At 32.4% G+C, this 24,644-nt stretch overlaps 1 protein-coding gene across 6 annotated transcripts in view; it reads left to right on the top strand.

Annotated features, from left to right (window-relative positions):
- Positions 1–24,644, top strand: part of vti1a (vesicle transport through interaction with t-SNAREs 1A) — a 508,387-nt gene that overhangs the window by 154,220 nt on the left and 329,523 nt on the right. For 4 of the 6 annotated variants that reach the window (XM_051922191.1, XM_051922192.1, XM_051922193.1 and 1 more), the window contains exons 4-6: positions 3,183–3,260; positions 8,679–8,699; positions 14,331–14,415. In XM_051922191.1, coding sequence (XP_051778151.1) covers positions 3,183–3,260; positions 8,679–8,699; positions 14,331–14,415 — 184 coding nt within the window. The remainder of the gene's footprint in view (positions 1–3,182; positions 3,261–8,678; positions 8,700–14,330; positions 14,416–24,644) is intronic. The other 2 variants (XM_028795828.2, XM_028795830.2) reach the window with 1 other exon arrangement.

The following is a 24,644-nucleotide window of genomic DNA, read 5'->3' as shown; positions in this document are numbered from 1 at the left end:
CATTTTTATTTATATTTTATTTTTTGGACAGGATTCTTTACTTATTTTTGTTATATGTTTGACTCCTTTTCTGAGTAAATGTCAGATTTTCTCATGGAGAATTTGGATGCTTATTTGCATAAAGTATCATAAACATTTCAGGTTGAAAATAAATTAACAATAGCATCTTTGAAAATGTTTAAAAAATTGGAATATGTCTTTTAATCTAATGTGTACATTAAATCAGGCATTTAAGTATATGCATTGAAAAATGGGCAAAGAGACTTCTGCTTATGGAAAAGTATTTCTAGAGTTTATAAATTAGCACGAGTTGTTAAAGCCAACAAGTTGCCAATATGAGTTTAAATGCATTTATCATTAAAATAGAGGAGTTTTGTTATCGATTATCAGTTTATAAACCAGACAATTCATCAGCTCTTGGGAAGTTAACACAAGGTTATATAGTGTCTGGTGTTTTTTTTTTTAGTTTTTTTTTATTAACAAAAGTGAATTTCATTGGTTTTGGAAATATAAGGCTTGGGACCTTGTGACCTCGAAGTGGATTAAGCAGGTTTGAAAGTGAACGGATAGATGAATGGGTGGAATATTGTTATAAGCAAAATAATAATTAAAACACCACTGATCTAATAGCTTACTTATCGGGCTATTAAGACATATTTTTCACTAATAGACACTACCGTAGTCTAAGGTGGTAGCAACTGTACTATTGCTTACATTTGCCTTTATTTGATATGTATCAAACAAGAAAGAAGCACTTACTTAATTGAACAACCTCTGCCAATTTGTTTGCTTTTTTGGTGAAAAGAAGGGAAAACAAAAATAATCTCGGTGTGATATTCCTCCATGCCGTTGAGTGTTTTAGCCCCCTGCCGGGATAAAATGCATTATTAAAGAGGCAGTTCTGATACCACCGCCTGCTTAAAGGTCTTCGCTTTCTTTAATGCTGTACATTACCTCTGCCTGGATAGTCTGAAGCTACTACTATTGAGATTTGAAAATTTAGACTGTCATGTACATTGCCCATTACTTTTCTATTAGAATCTAATATTTTTGAGGATATGGTTTGGTTTTATCAATTAGCAATTAGAAAATATGATTTTCTCTGAAGACAATCACAACCTTTCAATGATTTCAATGTTTCATTTTAAAATGAAGAAGTTAATAAGAACTAGATTTGAAAAACTCAACTTTTTAAATTTATAATAATGTGGATTGGTATTTAGAGTAAGTGGCAATACATACATTTAAAATACTAATTGCTTTACTCTATTTCAGTAAAACTGATTTTTTTCCATATTGGTTTAAAAATGATATATTGTATACATTAATTAACCCTAATATATGTGCATGGAGATTGCTTGCACTATATTATAGTACATCATTTACACATAAATGTTTATGTACAGACACATACTGGCAAACACACACACATACATTATGGCAATTAAAATGTATATTTATAAAGTAAGACAAGGTGAAATGTGAGGTATTTCTAAATTGCCATATATTCTAAATCCTTTAACAGTATAAGATTGATTACAGTACTACTAGCCAAAGTGATGTGCCCTCTTTGCAAATTCTCATCTCCATTATTGAGTCTTTTTTGCGGGTCTTGGATCTTTGACAAAAGATTTATGTCATTGTAAGTAAGCTAGTTGTGTATAGTGCAGTTGGTGTAAATAATATAAATCAAAATTATAGTGTTATTGGAATAATATTTGTTTGTTCAGTCACATTTTTCCTTTCAGTTCATCTTATTTTTGTGTTTTAGCACTTTAAAGCTCACAGTTATTATGGATTATATCCTTAGCTGAAGCAAACCAATAATTTAAAAGCACTTAGAATGTTGCTTTTTATATCCTCCTGCCTGAAGGAGATGTCAATCTTCTGATTCAAATCAAACCCACTCTGATGCTTCTAGCATCAATTACCTGGAAGCCAACAGTTGCCGAAGTAACAAAGCTGTTCTTTAACATAGAATATGTGGGTGTTTGCCCAGCAGAAGATCATGTATTGAAAAATAATGTTTTATTTTTTGTTAAATCTTTCATTACCCAGTACTGTGAGAATGTCTAAGAAGTGGGGGTGAAGTTAAATATATACTCTATATTGTCTTGGCCATACTTACCAGCTGAGAAGGGTAAAATTGTCTGCCCACAAAAACAGCAATTATAGGCGTATTACTTTTACAAAATTGCATGCAGACTATAATCAGTCTTGACACTAGTCTGTTTTTTATGGCCAAAACTTACTCTAGATGTGTAGTTTGCTCGATAACTCAATCATTGCCAAAAATAACAATATAATGTTAACTGTAATAATCTGTAGGGCTTATCTTTAATTCGGTCAGTGTCTGCGTGATCCATTTATATCCTGTGGATATTTACTAGCCTTATTGGCATTTATATGTTGCGTACAATCTTCCATTATGAAGGATACTGTTCGATTTAACATATGCTTAAAATATTTATTCAATAATAGGTGTTGCCATTGTTCCTTGGATTCCATTTCTGAACTTTTTTCATTTTAAGATATAGAAAAGTGTATAATTAAACAATCAGTTTTGCTATATTTTTCATGACATTTAATATTTTTAAATTGCTCGTATGACAGTGTACAATGTTACTTGTTTGTACATTTTCAGAAATATTTTTCTTACAGTTTTCTCTTTTATATTCCAGGGTGTTTCTAAAGTACTACCATTATAATGGTAGAGACTCTGGTATTTTTTTTGAAAACTGAACTCATTACAACATTGCAGTATAAAGTCAGTGAAAATAAAAAAAAAAGTTTAAAGTTACATTAACAGGTAGTGATTCTGAAATTAATGTTGTATTTCATTAGAGCAAAGTATTAATAGTAGTTCTATTAGTGCAAAGCTCACCATCCATTACTTGGTGTCAGCTAATTATGTTCTATATGCTCACAAACTGGTTAGTGCAATAAAAGAATGATGACAGCAATGAAACCTATGTTTAATATTATTTGTGGCAGCCTATAATTTGCTTAGTAAATTTACTCCTCCAATTCCATCTATTTAAAATATATTAATGTACATTTTATATATTTTCATATCTTCAAAATGAATAGTTATTTCAACTATTTTCCATTAGGGGGCTCTCATGCTATAGATTGGCTAATTATTTGTATATATACTTTAGATTCTTTTTCTTCTTTTCCAGAAAAGGTCACGTATCGCCTACAGTGACGAAGTGCGGAATGAGCTCCTAGGGGATGATGGGAATTCCTCAGAGAGTCAGGTAGGATGCTAATCAGTCAGCCATTGTGGGTGGCTGGAGGGTGAGGAAGGTCACTGGCACATAGGACTACTCAAGCTGTTCACTAAATGCATTTGCAACAAGTCATGTGGAAGATATACTGTTTAATGCAAAGCTGATGTCTAAATGAAGTCCCAGTGTTCTAAAGAGAATTGGTTCTTTCCCATAACCACACTTAGTCCATTCCCCTAATACTGAACTGCTCATTTTGAGGCAAAAAGTAATTCATTTCCAAGAGTAGTCAATTTATAAGAATGAAATGTTATTCTTCAGTGACCTAAACATAGTTAATGGAGTTGAAGGTATACTTTGGCAGGAATGATAGATTTGCAATATTGCTGTATAAAAAAATACATCATTGTAATGTTAATTTTGGAGCCAAATAAATATTTATTATACAAATAGCTTTTTAGAGCAGACAAAATAAACCACTTTGTAAAGATTGACCAAGTACACTGTTTTCTTGTCATTTTCTGTTAACTTTCTATAGTTAAGTGTTAGTCTGGAAAAATTTGTTTTAGTGGAGTGGTAAAAATTGCAATTCATAAGGTGTGGAAATTAAGATACATTTTCTAAGTGTATATTTGTCAGTGTAAGTTGTTTGGTGTGCAAACACGTGTATTATAATTATTATGTAAATATATTTTAATTTAGTTGATTTATATGTAGGTATAATTTATATACTTAACGTATACCCTGACCCTTATCAACATAAAAGAGTTACAGTAGAACTTGTTTTTCTGCTAATATTCTACTTTTATTTGTTAAAAAGTTATATATGAAGAGTTTCCGCAGTAGTTACCTATAAATGTTATGTTAGGGTCTTCTAATAATATTTATAAACCTAAAAATAATTAAAACAACAACTCATTTAAAAACGTAATCCCTATTACCTCTGTAATACTTTTATATTGTACCTAAACAGCTGTTCTTGAAATATAGGCACTTGTATTTTCAACTAAAGCTCTTTGACATGTAAGCTATTCCATTTTAATTATCATACTAGCTTTACATTTAAACAGTTAATATGCATCCCATACATTTGTAAAACTAGAATTAAATTTTCTAGCGCTGAATTGTCTCACATAAACTTTTTTGATATTCTTCTTATTACCATTTCAATAAAAACCTTTTCACCATACATCTTACAAACATATGTATCTCAAGCTGAAATGTGTAATTGATGTGCATATTCTCCATCAAATTAGGAAAAAAGCAGTAATGCTGACATTTTTTGTGAGATATAATTTAGAAGCTTGGTTTTCTGCCAAAACCTGTCAAAAGTTTTGAAAACAGAAAAAAATAATTGTTTTTAATCAAAAGCCCAGTAATTATTATGAGTCATAGACAAAAATGATAAAAAAAATACCTTAAATTTGTTTTTGTTACAGATAGTACATGGGGGAGGGGGGTTGAACATTATTTTTTTATTATTTTTTTCAGAAAATGCACATCTGTATTCACATGTATGTAGGCAATCTTACTCAGTACTGGGGCACTGGGTTAGATTCCCAACCTGACCATTTTGTAAGTGATTTTTTTTCCTGGTACTTCCAGTGATTTTTCTCCCACAGATTGGTGACTCTGTTTAGCTTGGGTTGCCCTGAAACACAGTATCGCCTTGCTGGGGATTGTTTCCTGCCTTGTATACAATACAGTTTGGATGGGTTCTGGCTCCCTAGGACTTTAAATTTGGATGATGCAGCAGTAGTACTTTGAGAAATGGAAAAATACATAATGCATGTCATATATAAATCAATAAACATGGTCAGTATTGCTAACACGCATTAAATGAATGAATTAACAGAACAAATATACATGTATTAGATAAAAATAACAAATTTAAACAGAGAAACATTGTACATACTTTGACAATTTCTACCCTTGGACTTTACAGGTATGTATTTTGGTGTGAAATAATTATGAAGAAATAAAACTCACAACCATTCCAAAAGAGTAATATTTTGTTCTGTAGACTTTTTATCTATATACTGAGTTGATTCCTTGTAATGTCTTTACAACTGTTTGTAAATGGCTTTGTTTAGGGTTTACATTTTATTTTGTTATTGTAATAAAAGCACACTGCAATCCATGAAATTTAGATCCAATATATATAATGTGAACACCTGCTTTCAAGTTTATTCTTATAGCTCATTTACCAGGATGGTGGGTAAACAGACAATATAAAGATCATTTCAAAGCTAAATATTTTATTCTATGTGGTTACTGTTGCATAGTGTTGATGTTTTCTTACCCTCTATCTCGTACTTGGGGAAAAAAATATGTACATAAGTCAGAGGTATTTGGGAGCCACATGGTTAATCAATTTACTATTGGCACTGAGGAGTCGAATCAGTAGCTTGCTGTTTCTTCGTTTTTGTATAGATACTGCCTTTGCTTCATTTCCAATTTAAAACTCTTGGAGATAATGTAAGACCTAGTCTTGCTGTGTATCGAGTGTACCAAACTTCATTTTTATAGAGCAGGATATGGTGATGGAAAGGAAGGTGGGAGCTAGCTGGTCAATTTAATTCCTAAAGATCTGAAAGAGGTCAGGATCATTTCATATAGTCCCAGCAGAGCAGATCATTACTAGACACAAATCTTTTCGTTACATGCAGAGGATTTATAACAGAATAAATAGAAAGTCGTCATAAGTTCTGAAAATGGCGTGTTTGCCCTGCGATAATGTGCAAAGGCTGTTTTAATAGAGTTCGGCATTTATTCGTTATCTGTGTGTGGACAGAGACAGAATTGGCGTTATCGCATTCTTTTTAATAATTCGGTAGTTTACCGTGTCACGTGTAGTCGCCTCACAGAGCCACCCACACAGATACACACACACACACACTCACGCACATTCGAACTTCACACTTGCTCACAAACACACCGCAGCACAGTTTCGATTTCAGTCACAGCAGAAGGCCACCAGAGATTTTGCTGGTTTGAACCGGCATGGACCAGATTTAGCAAGCTACAAAGGAAGCAGATTACCACTTGTATCAAATTCTGTATTGAATGAAAAAATGTCTTTGTTTGAAAATCCACTGATTATCATAACAGAAAATTGCAGTGGCACAAATTTAAATACTGGCAGCAATAGGGAAAATGGAAAGAGTAGTTTAATTATTAAATTTTATAATGAATAATGTTCACCTTGTATCAAGATATTATCATTTCCAACAATATAGGTATAAATTATTAGTTTATGTGGCTTAACATATCAAAGAAAATGCAGCTATATAGCGGTTACATGTCTTTCCTTAAGACTTGAAATCGTCCAAGCAGCACAAACAAGATTGAACAAGTTTTGTTTAGACCCTATTGAAAACAGCAGCAGCACTGCAAGTGATCATTGAACATAGATGGTTGGGGAAACTCTAAATAACTCTGTGTGTGCTGTAGTTTTAAACTTTGCCCCTTCAAGTAATTCTATTAATGTGAAGTAGAGGACCTTAAAAATTACTTACCGTCAATAAAGCATTCCTTCCACCCAAAGAAAGGACCCCCCTTATATTTATCTTTTCTTTATTTTTGAACACTAAGAGTCTATTGTCAGTGCTTAAGATGCAATGGTTTTAGTTCTGAATTCAAAATGTCTAATTTTTTCTAACTTATATGTAGGTAATAAATAGGAAATATTCTCTATATTTCAGTAATCATATTCCCTCGAAATGTATTTTTTGTCATTTGCAGAATGTACATTAATGTTTGCAATGTAGAACTAAATCATTTGTGTTGTGATGAAATATGACTGTTCTTCACTTGAAATTTATAGCTTTCAGCGTGTGCTAATTTTGTGTCATCTAATTCTAATGTTTATCTTGTTTGTAGTCCTTAATTATGCTAGCATATACTTTTTTGTAGTAGAGGAATGGATAAGCATATAGAATATATAGTGGCTAATTATTGATTTATGGCACGATTTACTATATTTTTCATAAAACTTATGTTGTAGACTCCTAGTTAAAACAATGAAGTCGGTAATGTATGTGTTTTCAACATCTTATATAGTATATGTTCACACTTAAATGCCTTCAATATTTTATGCTGTCTTTATGTCTTCATTGAAATAAAAAATTCAGTTTAGAATGCTGTGGTATTTACAGTATATTCGTACCAGAGCATCATCCATGTTTTAATATTGAATATATTTAGCTAGCTTTGCAGATACTTAAAATTGCTTTGTACAAAATCAGAATTACTGTAATAATTTAACAAATTCAAGAACCTTGGTATGAATAGTTGATAATTTATGATCATGTATGCCTGTTTCTGATACTTTAGCAAATTATGAAAATAGAAAGTTCAAAATGACCAAACAGTACAAAGTAAGATGAGACGAGTAGCTAATAATGCCCTTGAGCCTCCCCTTAGATCTGTTAACCTTTAATCATTCAGAAAATATGGATAAAGAATTACCTGCAATGACTGACAAATACATATAAACTTGATCTGCGTTCCTCAAAGGTGTTTGTCTTGAAATACTTTATTATAGAGGGTAATTTTAGATTTAATTATGCACTCCTTTTACATTATCAATAAAATGATAGTTATTGAGATAAAAAATGTATTTATGAATGTGCATTTTTGCAAACTGTTTTGAAATAGATAGATAGATAGATAGATAGATAGATAGATAGATAGATAGATAGATAGATACTTTATTAATCTTGGGTGTTTATTTAATAAGAGGGTTATATTTTTAATATTTATCATTTATAAAGAGTTACTTTTAAAGTCATATGTAAATGCATTTTTAAAGTTGAATGAAATTATTATATCTAAGTATGCATGCATAGGAATTTTGTATAAAATCATACAAATAATTATAATAGCAAAATTAAATTGGTTAGAAATTTTTAATTGAGGAACCCTCAAACGTATTGGTTTGTGCCATATAAAGTTACAAATTTCAATGAAAATCAAAAGTTTCGTAATCACATTAATTGTTTTCATTATCAAAATAGTCTGCTCATATAAAAATATTTTTCAGCACCAGTGCTGTTCTAGTTCAGTATTTTAAAACTGAACAAGATGATTCTTGTTTTTTCTTCTTTGCCATATTGAGTGCTGTGATGTGACTCTGATTTTTTTCCTTGATGATAGTACTTTAGATGTGGTAAAAAAGAGAGAGAGAGTGAGAGAGAAGAAGAGAGAGAGAAAATTCCATTCCTCGCTCTTTGTTTAATGTGACAGCGCTCGAAGTGATCTTTGTTTGTTCAAAAACTCTGCATGAATCTGTGTTTAGCTTCGTTTAATGTGTTTGTCTGTGATTTCTAAATGCTAAACATGCAAACAGATAAATCGTCAAGGTTAATTCTGTACCCTGCCGCATGACTGATCTCTTTCCTGCCATTTCTTTCCTTTTTATCTTTTCTCTGTGCGTTCATGTTGCAGTTGATAAAGTTACGTGAAGAGGTAAGTACTTCCTTGCTAGCTGTTTTAGCCTGGCATTCCCTCAGAAATTTAAATTTAATTTCTTTGTTGAAAATCATCTTTTCACTTTGTTTCATAAGTGGCACATGTAATAACTATACTAGAAAAATGTGTATACATTGTTTGTATAAGCAAAAAAGTTATGGAGTAATCCTTCTCTTTCCCTCATAATACAATACAATATATTAATTGTGAATAAATACTAAATTTGCTTATGTAGGTGAAAAAGATCCCAGAATATGCAACCATTTAAAAATGGACATTATTACATATTTTAAACATGTGTTTTTACTTTTCATATTTAGATGTACTATACACACTCCCATAAACTTTTTTTAAATAAGAACATGGTGAATAAATTGTACCTTATAACAGAAGCATATTTTTAGTTTAAATCATTATAGGCCAGATCTTCATTCATTTATTGAATAGTTTTTCCTCCTATATTATACATTTTGCATTCTTTTTAATAAATATACATTTGATTTATCATTTGAATAATGCATTTTTGCCTTTTCTTATACACTTAAAACACAATCAAATATTTTGTGTATCATAATATTTTGGGAAGAAGCACAGTTGTTAAAAAAAGAATAATGATTCCTTTATATGCTTTATTTTTAATAAATACTCCAGTGAAAATCACCATTATTATGAAATAACTAATGTATTTTTATGTAAACATTTAGCCTGTTTACTAATTTCTCCTTTTTAAATCAATGAATTCAAGAGGATCAATACAGTGAAGATTATTGTCTTGCTCCTTATGACCTGTGGAGCAAGCCAAAATTGGAAGCCATCAATAAAGCAGCACTACTATTTACACAATGTTTATATCTATATACTGTCCACTCCATAAGTGTACCTGGGTTAGGTATTTCTTTTCAGTTAATATAACATGTTAATTATTGCTGCTAGAAAGAATCTACCTGTAGGTTATATCCATATCATTTGTTAATGTGCAAAGCACAACTTTTTAATCTATAGCTAATAGAACATCTGAAAGCATTTTGGTAGTATTGATAATTTTATAGAAACACAAATATTTAGTTAAAGCTTTTCACTATTGTGGTGAGATAAACAAAAAAAATAAAACATTTAAAATGATTGGCATGTGCAGTGCTGCCTGACTGCCACATTAGTAGTCTTTTGTTTCTCAGGTGGTGTAGTAGTTTTGGAGATTACAACTCTGCCATTGATGGAACCTGGTGATTCTGTCCGCTAACAAAGTGATGAATTAAAGCTTATTTTATTTTATCTGTAATGCCTTCAGTTTTGTTTCTTTAGTAGATTCTTTTCTTTATATTTGTTTAGTCTTGTATTTTTCTTGTATTATAATTATTTTTTGCTGTCACGTGTACCACCATTACCTGTTACTACTTTTAACAAATAATTTACAATATATTGTCATTATTTATTAAAGTATGATCCTATCTATCTATCTATCTATCTATCTATCTATCTATCTATCTATCTATCTATCTATCTATCTATCTATCTATCTATCCGTCCATTTATTTTATATGTGTGTATATATATATATATATATATATATATATATATATATATATATATATATATATATATATATATAAGCATTTCCTGTACCTTAATCATCAAACCAAAGAGTTTTTTGACAGGGCTTTAATGGTGACATATTAAATTTGCTAAAGTAAACTTTTTATAGCCAATAAAATATATTAAACACATTATGTTAGTGTTTTTTTTTTCAGAAAAGAGTAATTTGAGCAATTGCTTAGTTTGCCATTGCCAACACAATGCTATTTACATTTAAATAATTAAAAAGAAAACGTGTTTCTCTATCAGTGAATAGAGATGGGAACTTTTTCAGAGTGCACAAGTAATGCCTTTTTTATATTACTATGAGTCAACTGAGATTTAAAGCTAAAGTAAAAAAAAAATCTACAGATTAAGAATTTTATTACAATGAATTTGTCTTATATTCTTATTTGAAAAGCAAATCTTTAAATGATTTGCTGTAAGATTATAATATAATCACTACATTTATTACACTTTAATATGTTGCATGTATATTTACTTTGGTTTTAAACATTGATTAATTTGTTTAAAAATGTCAGTTTTCATGGTTACTTTTCATATAATGTAAGTAAATGGACATACTGTATTACATATGTTTTATCCATTCCTTAATTGTGTAGTACATGTAAGAGATTAAAACCTACATTTATTCTGTTTTTCTCTTGTTTACTATACTTTTATGCATATTACATTTTTCTTTGTTTAAAAAACAGAATGTATAGTTTAATGTTGTGTTTGTTTCCATATACTAGATAGAAGGATTATCAACTTAATGTGATACTGTATCGATGCCACATATTTCCATTTGAAGAATCACTGAATTTGTTTTTTGCCATTCGTAATTTATGGATAGTACAAATTTGTGGGATTTAACAAGTTTATAACATGGCAATTGTAGTATTGTTTTTAATGAACTGTTTTTCACTGGCCAATCCACAGCCACAAGCTTTTATTTAAATTTTGTATTTGCAAGGTAAGCTGTTACAGTAGTCAATTTCAGCTTTTATACACTTAGGTGTCTTTTAAAACTGTATACTTTCCACTGAAAAACATGTTTAAATATTTACCACCTACATCCAAAGCTGTTTGACATTTGTAATTCCTTATCTTACACACTCAACAGAAACCCTGAAAAGATTGCATAGCTGGGATGAATCACAGTTGTCATGATGACTTTGACTATGGCTCTCACCTCCTTGAAATAGTATACATGCAAGCAAATTGATATAGTATGCAGACGAGTGTGTGCTATATACAGTATATAGGTGGGAATATTATTTACACTGTATATGTGAATTCGGATAAAGAAAATTTGTATTACTTTGTTTTGATGTAATATAGTTTACTTTTTGAACATCTGTATCTTTTGACTAGTAGCTAATTATGCAGTTGCCTTTCATAATTTTCAGATACACTTAGGCTAAGTCATTTACATATTCAGTATTAACATTTAAGGTCAATACTACATTATACTTTCTGGTCTGTTTTAAATGTTCTTCTTGTGCTAGTTATTTTAAAAATCTGTCTGTTTCTTAAGAACCTGCATTTGTCATAGAGCAGATGTGAAGTGGTTGTTTCATTGGGTAGTTTATTTGATTTGAGGGTAATTTAAGGCACACATATTTATTACTTTCTAACAGAAGTCTCATATTAATGCATTTTAACATATTCATGTCTTTTAATTTTTTGCTCAATGTTTAATCTTTCTAGTTAATTGTTGTGGTTGTGTTTTTGGCCAGAATTCATTATTTTTACTTCATATATGCTTACTGCAAACATACCTGCTTATTGTATAGTTACATTACATGATACTGAATAAAATTTGCTTTCTTGACCTTTATATCATATTCTGTCATCTGAGCATATAGTTTTAATGATTGTAACCCTATCTACATCCCCCTACCCCCAAAAATTGAGAGAGAGAGTGAGGGAAGGGGGAGAAAAACACAGAGAGAGAAAAATTCAAGGAAAGCTTTGAAGTGGCTTTCGCTGCTGCAGTCGGCTGGCCGCCTCTCTGAGATGTGTCACCTTTGCCGTGAGGGAATAGGGAAATCACGTTTCGAATGGTAATGATAACATACTAATCACTTGAATTCTTTGAAGATGGGAGCGAGATACTCTGTCAGTATCCCTGGCTGCCGGTGCTCCAAGGCACGCAGGCATCATGGTCTAGGTGTATTAGCTTAAGCGTGCATGTCAATACAGCCTGCATCTTCCTAGATCCATAGGGGCTCATTAGAGAGAGCCAGCTCGTTTTCCCTATGTGTGAGCAACACCCCCCCCCACTTCATTTTTTTAAACTATTAAAAAGTATTCCTGCAATTTTAAAATGACATCTGTCAACTGTTAAAAAAAAAAAAAAAAAAAGTTCAGAGGAGGTTTTCTTTCTGATTGTCAAACTTTGAAAGTGGATTTGAAAACTGGAAAGCCATCTTGCATTTTTTTTGTTTTTTTTTATATAAAGAATGGTTAGTTTGTACATCTTTTGACAGCTTAACTAGAACTAGGAATGCAGTTATTTTCCTTTTTAATGAAAGAATGTTGTGAAACAAATACATAAAAATGATACTTTATTGGGATATCTGCGTAGGAATTATATTTGCTGTTGTTGTTGAGCTCAGGTGGTATACATTGCACAGATCAGCTGTTGAAATATTAAGTACCATTTCTATTAATATACTTAGTTTTAATTTAGATATTTGCATGTTTTGCTTCATAATAACACTGATGTGAAGATAGCAAAAAATAAAATTAAATATTATAGTTACCAATTTCTGTAGTTGTTACATGACCAGCATATCTACATGAATTCTAAGATATATTAGTTTTAAAATGTTTCAAGGAAAAAAAGATTTTTTTTTCCTGAGAACTAAAAATTTCTATAAGATTTCATTATTTATGTATTAACATTAATGTGGAAGTAGATGTTAGGGTAAATAAATGTAAATTCCAGTATTTATCTGTAAAGTGCACTGTTAAAAAGTTGAATAAAATACTTAAGCATTCTGTTTGTGTTTATATTATAAATAAATCATTCCTGTGCTTGTTTATAGTTTACCTTTTTAGGTATGTCTGAACACATTGTGCTCATTGTAGACTTGTCCATTCAGTTTTTTAGCCAGCTTTCCCTTGGCTGTGTCAAATCTAGTAGTAAGGTCAAAAGTTAAAAACCGGTCCTGTGTAGTATGTCCATCCATCTCCAGGAGCACTAGTCCACACTGGGGCGATTTAGTGTTCCCAGTAAGCCTAATGTCTTGTCTGTGGACTGTGGCATGAATTCAGAGTGTGCACTCAGAGACCATGCAAACTCCACACGGAATGATATAATTCTATACAAATAAAGATTTTGTGCACAGTAGACAACAATATATACATTAATAATATACCATTCATATAAAAATGTATATTTATATTTTTGTATTGATGTCTGAACTAGTTTTTCTATAGGTTATATTTACTATTTTAAAGAAAATACAATAAAATATTCACCTGCCATTAGAGATTACTACTAAATTCATTTTAGCTTTATTAAAAAAATCTAAGCAAATACTCTGAAATGGAAATAATTGTATTAACTTTATCAAGCCATTCCTCCAGCTTCATATGTGCTGATCATTTAATCTGAACAGATTTATTGTCAATTAAATGTTTTTTCATCTTTAAACATAATAATTTGCTTTCCAAATGAGCATTATTTAATAAGAAATTAACACATGTGCACACATAGTATATCTCAGATTGTTAGAAAATGTACATGTAAATGTAAACTGACTGTTGTTGTGCTAATGTTATACAAACTGAGTGCCGGATTAACTATGGTACTAATTACTTTAAAAAAATAAATGTTGAATACTGTGCCACTAAATTGTGAAATACTGTATATGATGTTGTTTATTTTAGTATACATTTGCATGCTAAAAATAAATATATATCACTGTATTAAATTACTTAGATTAAGGTATTTTAATACCTACAAAACTTTATTGGTATGAATTAATTAGACCCTGCAATGTTTTTCATCATTTTTATTTCTATCTTTGTGTTCTGTTTTAGCGAGCACATCTGTTGGATAACACAGAGAGGCTGGAAAGGTCATCTCGAAGACTAGAAGCTGGGTACCAGATAGCAGTAGAAACGGGTAAGCATTCAGATTGCAAGCAAATTGTCTTGCTTATGCACAGAATTCCTGACGACACATGACATTTCCGGGGCACATCAAAGGAACAGCACAGTCATTTGAAATGTGGTTTTACATGCAGAGTATACAAGTGTGGGCTTATTTATGTTCTTCTGTGACATCTGTGAAAATATTTTAAAGCTGAGCGTTGCTGTTTTAATTTAAATATGAAGTAAGATTAAATTTATTTGCTTATATATATATATATCTAAAATCATATAATATATATATATATATATATATGTATATATATATATATATATGTATATATATATATATATATGTATATATATATATATATATATATATATATATGTGTATATATATATATATATATATATATATATGTATATATATATATATATATATATGTATATATATATATATATATATATATATATGTGTATATATATATATATATATATATATATATATATATATATATGTATATATATATATATATATATATATACATATACATATATATGTATATATATACATATGTATATGTATATATACATACATACATACATAAAATCATATGTTTATATTTTTATGTGTATAATAGCCAAAGTAAGGAACAATATTATCTTCCCTTATTGCTTATATTTTTCATCCACTTCTGCACATAGTATACTATCTGTACTATAGTGTTGATGATATGAAGTAATTTGAGTGAATCATCTTGGTTTTTTTTATAAATGCCTCTTGTTTTTCATTTTCCATATTCAGTTATATTTACATATTAAAAAAGTATTTCAATTTACTTGTATTTTTAGCTATGTAGTTTAAAACATGCAAATGAAACAAACTTTGAAGTATGCACATTTTTGCCAAACTGTCATTTTTGATATCTTAATCTACATTTCAGATGTGTTTTTTAGTCAATCAAAAATTCATAATGTGAATAAACCAATAAACCAGCATAAAGAAAGCATAAAAGTACATGTTTAGGTTTTACCAGTACTTGATTTCTTTTAGAAATCATAATTTTATAGAACTACAGCATCTTAGTGTCAATAACCTTTATGAATCAAACTCATAATTTAAGTTTAGTTAAACTGTGCTTAAAGCATTCACTTCTTTCTGAGTAAAGATGTATGCGCACAATTAATGTTAAATCAGCATACCATCAAAGAGTAAGTTCATAAACTTTGGTGTCCATGTAGTATTTGCTGTCATGACACAATTACATTGCAAGTTGCACTTTTTAATTTTTTTAAATTAGTGAATGTTCTCAAAATCTAATTACATCCATCTATCCAAATACTGGTTAGTATTTCTAATAACAAGTATTAGAAATACTAACCGGTGTTTTTCCAGTAATATTGTGGTTTGGGTGATGGCTACATAAGGTAAAGGCCACTATCCTTTTTCTCCTTTCATAGTATTATTTTTATAAGTATTAAATGCAAGTATCTGGTACATTTTACATTCATCCTGAATTAAGGTTGAAAGTTTTAATTCCTCATTCATTTACCTGCAGAAAAAGGAACTAGCTCTAACTGGACAGCAATTATGTTGTCCATTTAGTACACACTGGGAAACAATATGCAGTTTTTAGAAAAATGGATTGAATCACTCATGTATTTTTTTGTTTGTGGAGCACCTACCATTGCATCAAAAGTTAAATTACATAATCAGTGCAGTATAAAATTTAAGGACTACAGGAAACATATAGTAGAGAATAAAGTGATATATTTAGGGTAAACTTTCAAAGCAGTTGCTGCACTAGACAAGGTAGTATAGTTTGTAATGTTGCAACCAAGAAAAAAGTGTTACAAAAGTTTCAAATAAAGGAACAACAATTGAAAATTTGAAGAAAACTGACAGAGCTTCAGTCCTGGTGTGAACATCAAAACAGGCTGGGGCTCAGGAAAAAAATAACTAAGAAAAAGAAGAATATTCCACAGTATAGGTGAAAGAGCAGGCAGATGAGAGGCATAGCAGGGCTGCAGAAGAGTAAAGAGGCCAGCATTAAAAACATATATGCTGCCACAGTCTTTTAAGCTTCAAACCATACAAAACTGTTTCCACCCATTAAAATCTGAGAAAAGTAGCAAAAGCAGAAAAGTAAGTAAAAAAAAAATATGGATTAATCTTTTCTCTCTGACTGGCTTAATTTTTTTTTTTACATTTTTACATTTTTATTGTTTCATTTTATGTTATGGAATCTTTATTATTACATTTTGCCAACTTTATCTTTTGTAACTGGGATAACATTATGGTATACTTGCCCTCCATGTTCTCCTGTTTTTGTTTTGTCATTTATATGGCTTAGAACAGAATGGAGTTTTTATACTTTCCTCTTTGATATAAGCCTGGTCAGCTAAGAATATTAAAGCAGGGGACCAACTAGTAAAGGAACATTGCCTTTAATTTTTCAAACTAATATACATTTTTCTTTTATGCTGACTGGATGTCCCTAATAAGCTGTTTTTTTTAAATAACATGCATCTATAGCAAGCATTATTTTCACTTGGTTGGCACAAGTACATTAATGTATTGTTGAAGAGTGTACTATGTATTGAATATGTTCAGTTTTTTAAAGTTACTTGTACTTGATAACCATTTACAACCAACATTCTATAAGCAGTCTTTGCCCTCATTATTTATTTCAACCCTTCATCATTTAATTTGGTGAAAAAGAGTCAGTATTATTTTAATGTTGTAGATTATTTTCTTGGTTTTAGTGTTGCTTTTGTGAGTGAAGTGTTATTAATACTTATTTTTTATAGCTTAATCTTGCTTTCTTCATGCATGGTTTGGTTTTTTTTAAATTAGCATTTTATTCTGATCAAGAATTTTATAGTTAAGTCCTCCTAAAGTGCAACCAGTCAGATTTCTATCTGGTATCTGTCAGTACCATTTATGTCCTCTACTTTCAAGTTCGGTAGAATTTGTTGTATGGTTATATTTTGATTAAAAAATGTGTATTACATTATTTGTAAAAAGCTGAGAATTGTTATTCTCAGAGACAGTTGAATTTTAAGGCATTATATATTGTGTCGCAGAGAGAACTGTTTACATTTCAGCTTTGATATTACAGCACTTCTGATGTGCTTGAAAATGGAGTGCTGACTTCTATGTTGTTTATATACAAGTTATAAAACAGCCATAGCTCATATTAGCATAACATTTTACTAATCAAAATGTTTTTTTTAGCACACTTCATCACTTACAAATATTATAGCCAGAGATTCCATCATATTTTCTGCCATTTTTTTTGTTTTGTGGGTGTTTATTGTTCAATGAAAAAGTTCTGTGAAATGGAGTGGCCACCAATATACCTATCATGGAAATAGATATAGTATTGTCCAGAAAAAGCTGAATGAATGTAGCACTAAATAAACTGAGTGCATAGCTTTATGTATAATATGCTCCCGTGGATGTCCGTTTGTCTGTCCAGGATTTTAAATCACCTGTAGCTCGCAAACTGTTTAACCTATTGACCTGAAATTTGGTACACATATGCTACATGACTTCTGCTGTCTGCTTTCAGGGTGATGATTGACCTCCAAGGTTATTCTTCTTTTTATTATTATTATATTATTATTATTATTTTTATTTTATTGTAGAATCAACTCTCGGTAGCGGCCAGCAGGGCGGTTGTGTGGCGCATGTTTACATGCGCCGTTCTCATTCCCTACCACCTTTGCTGTCACTTCCCCTACTACTTCATATCTTAAATCATTCTTGAGGCAGATTGAAGACTAAAGTGCCAGTTTAAGTGAAAAATTAAGTAAAACGTACTAAGTAGTTGCAACACAAACACTGACTTAATTAGTTTTAACGCAAAATGATACCAACGAAAGAAGAGAAGAAGCAGGCTGCTAGGGTAGAGAGAAGAATAGATGCTCAGGAAGCAGCAAGCGCATCAACCTCTGAGCAAACGAATGCTAAATGTACAGAGAAAGAGTATGAAAACTAGGAATGCTCAAGTCAAGTGTATTTGTGCAGTGCGCCATTACTGGTTATAAATAAGCTGAGCTGTGAAAGTTGAGTAATGGAATGCATGGATTAAAGTAGCACAGAGTGATGGCTGTGCAGTCAGGTAAGCAGGCCCAATAGATATGACAAATCCAAGCAAATCATCTCTCAAACATAATAAGTAAAAGAACTTTGGTCAATATCAAGACATTGCCTTAGAAATCTTTAAGGTTGGGAGATAATTTACAGCTATAATTTAATCTGTTGCAGTGTTTGATGTTTAATTGTGAGAAGCTGTTAATGCTGCCTGGAGATTGTGAATCAGTGGCAACTAGCATAATGAATCATTGAACTCTTGAAAAAAATGAGCAAGTTACATGGACACATGCAGTAAAAATACAATGATAATGTTATACTTTTTATTATAGTAATTTATCTTAATGTAATTTCTTAAGTGCACCATTGAATGTCCTTTTCATTACTGTTTATTTTGCTGTATTGCAAGATTTCCTCTTAGCCCCGATTTTTCAATTTTCTACTACTTTTAGTAAACTCAGCCTAACTTCAGTATTCTTAACTCAAAATTACATATTACATATGTTAGTCACAGAAATCATTCTTTCTGAAGATATTTTTGATTAGTTAATTATTAATTAATTAGTTAGTTAATTATGCTAAACATGTAAAATATAATACATCACATTTTCCGGTCCTGTTCAGCCTATATACATCGGACTTCCAATACAACTCGGAGTCCTGCCATATGCAAAAGTTCGCTGACAATACAGTAATCCCTCGCTATATCGCGCTTTGCCTTTCGTGGCTTCACTCCATCGCGGATTTTATATGTAAGTATATTTAAATATATATCGCGGATTTTTTGCTGGTTCGCGGATTTCTGTGGACAATGGGTCTTTTAATTTCTGGTACATGCTTCCTCAGTTGGCTTGCCCAGTTGATTTCATACAAGGGACGCTATTGGCAGATGGCTGAGAAGCTACCCAGCTTACTTTTCTCTCTCTCTTGCGCTGACTTTCTCTGATCCTGACGTAGGGGGATTGAGCAGGGGGGCTGTTCGCACACCTAGACGATACGGACGCTCGTCTAAAAATGCTGAAAGATTATCTTCACGTTGCTATCTTTTGTGCAGCTGCTTCCTGAATCGACATGCTGCACGGTGCTTCGCATACTTAAAAGCTCGAAGGGCACGTATTGATTTTTGATTGAAAAACAAACTCTGTCTCTCTCTATCTCTCTCTCTCTGCTCCTGACGGAGGGGGTGTGAGCTGCCGCCTTCAACAGCTTTGTGCCGCGGTGCTTCGCATACTTAAAAGCCAAACAGCCCTATTGATTTGTTTGCTTTTCTCTATCTCTGTGACATGATCTGCTCCTGACGCGCACTCCTTTGAAGAGGAAGATATGTTTGCATTCTTTTAATTGTGAGACGGAACTGTCATCTCTGTCTTGTCATGGAGCACAGTTTAAACTTTTGAAAAAGAGACAAATGTTTGTTTGCAGTGTTTGAATAACGTTCCTGTCTCTCTACAACCTCCTGTGTTTCTGTGCAAATCTGTGACCCAAGCATGACAATATAAAAATAACCATATAAACATATGGTTTCTACTTCGCGGATTTTCTTATTTCGCGGGTGGCTCTGGAACGCAACCCCCGCGATGGAGGAGGGATTGGGCTGCATCAAGAGTGGGCAGGAGGAGTATAGGTAAAAATTAGAAAGGACTTTGTTAAATGGTGCGACTCAAACCACCTACAACTGAACAGCAGCAAAACAAAAGAGTTGGTGGTGGATTTTAGGAGGCCCAGGCCCCTCACGGACCCCATGATTATCAGAGGTGACTGTATGCAGAGGGTACAGACCTATAAATACCTGGGTGTGCAGCTGGATGATAAACTGGACTGGACTGCCAATACTGATGCTCTGTGCAAGAGAGGACAGAGCCGACTATACTTCCTTAGAAGGCTGGCGTCTTTCAACATCTGCAATAAGATGCTGCAGATGTTCTGTCAGACGGTTGTGGCGAGCGCCCTCTTCTACGCGGTAGTGTGCTGGGGAGGCAGCATAAGGAAGAGGGACGCCTCACGTCCCTTCCTCCCCCACACTATGCGACTCTTCAATTCTATCTATCTATCTATCTATCTATCTATCTATCTATCTATCTATCTATCTATCTATCTATCTATCTATCTATCTATCTATCTATCTATCTATCTATCTATCTATCTTCCAAAAAAAATGTACATTTTATTCTGTGATGTACTGGAATAAACTACAAAACATGAAATGAAAACAGAATATGCTGGAAGTTTTTGGAAAAAGTTATGAAATGTAAAAAAATATATATGAATTGTGCATTAAGTTTGATTACTCAAGATTTAATGATATTTTTAAGTTGGTATATATTATGCATGTTAGTTAATATCCTTAATCCATAAACAATTCTAAAAAAAATTGGGACACTATGTAAAATGTGAATAAAATCAGAATGCAGTGATTTGCAAATCTCATAAACACATATTTTATTCAGAATAGAAAACATACCAAATGTTTAAAACTGAGAAAATGTACCATTTTAAGAAAAGAATAAGGTCATTTTGAATTTGATGGCAGCAGCAAAAAATTTGGTACAGGGCAATTTTTAGCACTGTGTAGCATCCTCTCTTCTTTTAGCAATAGTCCGTAAATGTCTGGAAACTGAGGAGACCAGTTGCTGAACTTTAGGGAGAGGAATGTTGTCCCATTTTTGTCTGATACAGGATTCTAGCTGCTCAACAGTCCTGGGTCATCTTTGTTGTATTTTTCTTTTCAGTGATGTGCCAAATGTTTTCAGATGGTGAAAGGTCTGGACTGTAGGCAGGCCAGTTCAGCACCCGGATTCTTCTACTACGAAGCCATCCTGTTATAATAGTTGAGTCTGCGATTTCAACAAGGCAATGCTAAACATGCAAGGCCTTCTCTGAAAAAGACGTCTGGATGGGAACATATGTTGCTCTAAAACACGGCACTAATGCACCCCCATACCATCAGAGATGCATGCTTTTGAACTGAGCACTGATAACAAGCCAGATGGTCCCTCTCCTCTATAGTCTAGAGGATGTGGCGCCCATATATTTCCAAAAACAATTTCAAATTTCTGTTTGTGTGACCAGAAAACAGTTTTTCACTTTGCCTCATTCCGTTTTAAATGAGCTTTCACATTTGGCTTCTTCTTTGCATGATAGAACTTTAACCTGCATTTGTTGATGGTACGGTGAACTGTGTTCACAGATAATGTTTTCTGAAAGGGTTCTTGAGCCCATGCAGCGATTTTCATGACAGAATCATGCTGATTTTTAATTGTGTCGCCTGAGGTCTAGAAGATCATGGGCATCCAATTTTGATTTTTCGGCCTTGTCCATTGTGCACAGAGATTTCTCTAGATTCTCAGAATCTTTTGATGATATTATATACTGTATAAGATGAGATAATCATAGTCTTCGCAATTTTACATTAAGGAACATTATTCTGAAATTGTTCACATTTTTAGATGCAGCATTTCAGATTGGTGAGCCTCTGTCCATCTTTACTTCTGAGTGTCTCTTCCTCTATAAGATGCTCTTTTTATACCCAGTCATGTTACCGACCTGTTGTGAAATGACCTAATTAGTTGCAAAATGTTCTTCTAGTGTTTTTTTTAGTACTGCTTACTTTTCCAGCCTTTTTTTTTTGCCCCCCTCCCCCCAACTTTTTTTGAAATGTGCTGCTGCCATCAAATTCAAAATGAGGTAATATTTTTTATGAAATAGTAAAATGTCTCACATTCAACATTGATATGTTTTCTATGTTCTATTGTGAATAAAATATGGGTTTATAAGATTTACAATCATTGCGTTCTGTTTTTATATACATTTTACATAGCGTCATAACTTTTTTGGATTTGGGGTTGTATAAAGAGGAATTAGATAGATACTATAGATAGATAGATAGATAGATAGATAGATAGATAGATAGATAGATAGATAGATAGATAGATAGATAGATAGATAGATAGATAGATAGATAGATAGATAGATACTTTATTAATCCCCAAGGGGAAATTCACATACTCCAGCAGAAGCATACTGATAAAAACAATATTAATTACAGAGTGATAAAAATACAGTGCATGTTAAAAAATGCAAGGTGGAGAGTGCGAGGCAGGTATAACAGTCAATAGCCTTGTATTGTGTTAACGTTTATGCCCCGTGGAATTGAAGAGTCGCATAGTGTGGGGGAGGAACGATCTCCTCAGCCTGTCAGTGGAGCAGGACAGTGACAACAGTCTGTCGCTGAAGCTGCTCCTCTGTCTGGAGATGATATTGTTCAGTGGATGCAGTGGATTCTCCATGATTGACAGGAGCCTGCTCAGTGTCCTTCACTCTGCCACAGATGTCAAACTGTCCAGCTCCGTGCCTACAATAGAGCCTGCCTTCCTCACCAGTTTGTCCAGATGTGAGGCGTCCCTCTTCTTTATGCTGCCTCCCCAGCACACTACCGCGTAGAAGAGGGCGCTCGCCACAACCGTCTGATAGAACATCTGCAGCATCTTATTGCAGATGTTGAAAGATGCCAGCCTTCTAAGGAAGTATAGTCGGCTCTGTCCACTCTTGCACAGAGCATCAGAATTGGCAGTCCAGTTTATCATCCAGCTGCACTCCCAGGTATTTATAGGTCTGTACCCTCTGCACACAGTCACCTCTGATAATCACGGGGTCTGTGAGGGGCCTGGGCCTCCTAAAATCCACCACCAGCTCTTTTGTTTTGCTGGTGTTCAGTTGTAGGTGGTTTGAGTTGCGCCATTTAACAAAGTCCTTGATTAGGTTCCTATACTCCTCCTTTTTAAAGCAAAAACAATCATTACATCATATATAATAAGAGATGTCACAAGACCTACAGTTGGGGTGTCCAAGGGCTGCAGTGGCTGCAAATTTTCATTCTAACCCTTTTCTTATTTAGTGACCAGGTTTTACTGCTAATTAATTTCTTTTGCTCTAATTTTAAATGACTCTCAATTTATGACTCGGTCCCCTTAATTGTTTCTTTTTTTCCTTAATTAGCAGCCAAACAATAATGAGTTACAAAATGAGCCAACACATGACCAGCTAACCTGTGTCCATTGTACAATATTTGAAAATAAGGAAAGGTGAATGTCTCATTTTGAGTGTGCTCTTAGGTAAAAGAAAATCTGCTGTTTTTGAAATGGCTGCTATGGCAGAATGAGGAGATATTAATTAACAACTAACATTGGCTTCTGATTAAGAAAGTGATTGGAGTGAAATTGGTTGGAGTTTGTGGTGCTGACTTAGCTGGTCATCTATTGGATCAAGTCTCATCTCATTGTTTGTCTGCCATTGAAGGAAAAAAGAAGCACTTCTGAGGACCAAGTTTTAAAAAACAAGGCAATAAAAATGAAAGAAAATGAAGTGAATTAACAGCAGAAATTGGTCAATGTAGTAAGAAAGAAGCAGGAAGAAAAACATAAAGCCAATAGAGCCCTCCAGGATCGGAGTTGGACACCCCTGAGCTAGAGTATTAAAAATAAAACCTTGTTCAGCTACCAGCTGTTTGTGGGAATTTACTCTAACTGCAGTGGCAGTTTCTGATCCTGAATGAAAAGTCCTGAGACCAAAAATCACTGACACTCTAATGTAAAACCATTATCAAAAAAAATTCTATGTTAAGTCTTTCTTTTATACAAAGTGTCATGTATAATTTTATTCATAGCTCAAAATAAGCACTGCGATTGACTAAACCATTCAATCTTGATTGACTGGTTAGGCTGCCTTTGTCATCATAGCTGTAGTGCATCCTTGGAGCAATGGAACTCAAAACAACAAACAAAAAAAAATTAATGGGAAAAAACAAAACAGACATAGTAGGTATTAAAAACAATAATATGTAAATAATGTACAGATAAACACAAATATACACATGTGTAAAGATATGCACACATGTTCACATGTCTGTACTGTATACAGGTATGTGTATGTTTTTGCATATATGTGTATATAATAATTAAGGCAGGGTATTGGCAGTGATGTTCCAGTTCGATTTCGAGTCACAATTCCCTGATTTGATTCAATATCGATTTTACTGTATGTTGACAGAATATGCATGCACTGATATATTTGAAACCATGACATTTTTAGAGGTTACCATGCATAGAGAACATTAAAATAATGTGACAAATTTCAGTAACACTTTATTTGAATGGTGTCTACATAGT

Source organism: Erpetoichthys calabaricus, chromosome 2 (assembly GCF_900747795.2).
Source record: "Erpetoichthys calabaricus chromosome 2, fErpCal1.3, whole genome shotgun sequence".
Taxonomy (NCBI): Eukaryota; Metazoa; Chordata; class Cladistia; order Polypteriformes; family Polypteridae; genus Erpetoichthys; species Erpetoichthys calabaricus.
The sequence above is the reverse complement of the archived record's forward strand: the minus strand, read 5'-3'. Positions and strand labels throughout refer to the sequence as shown.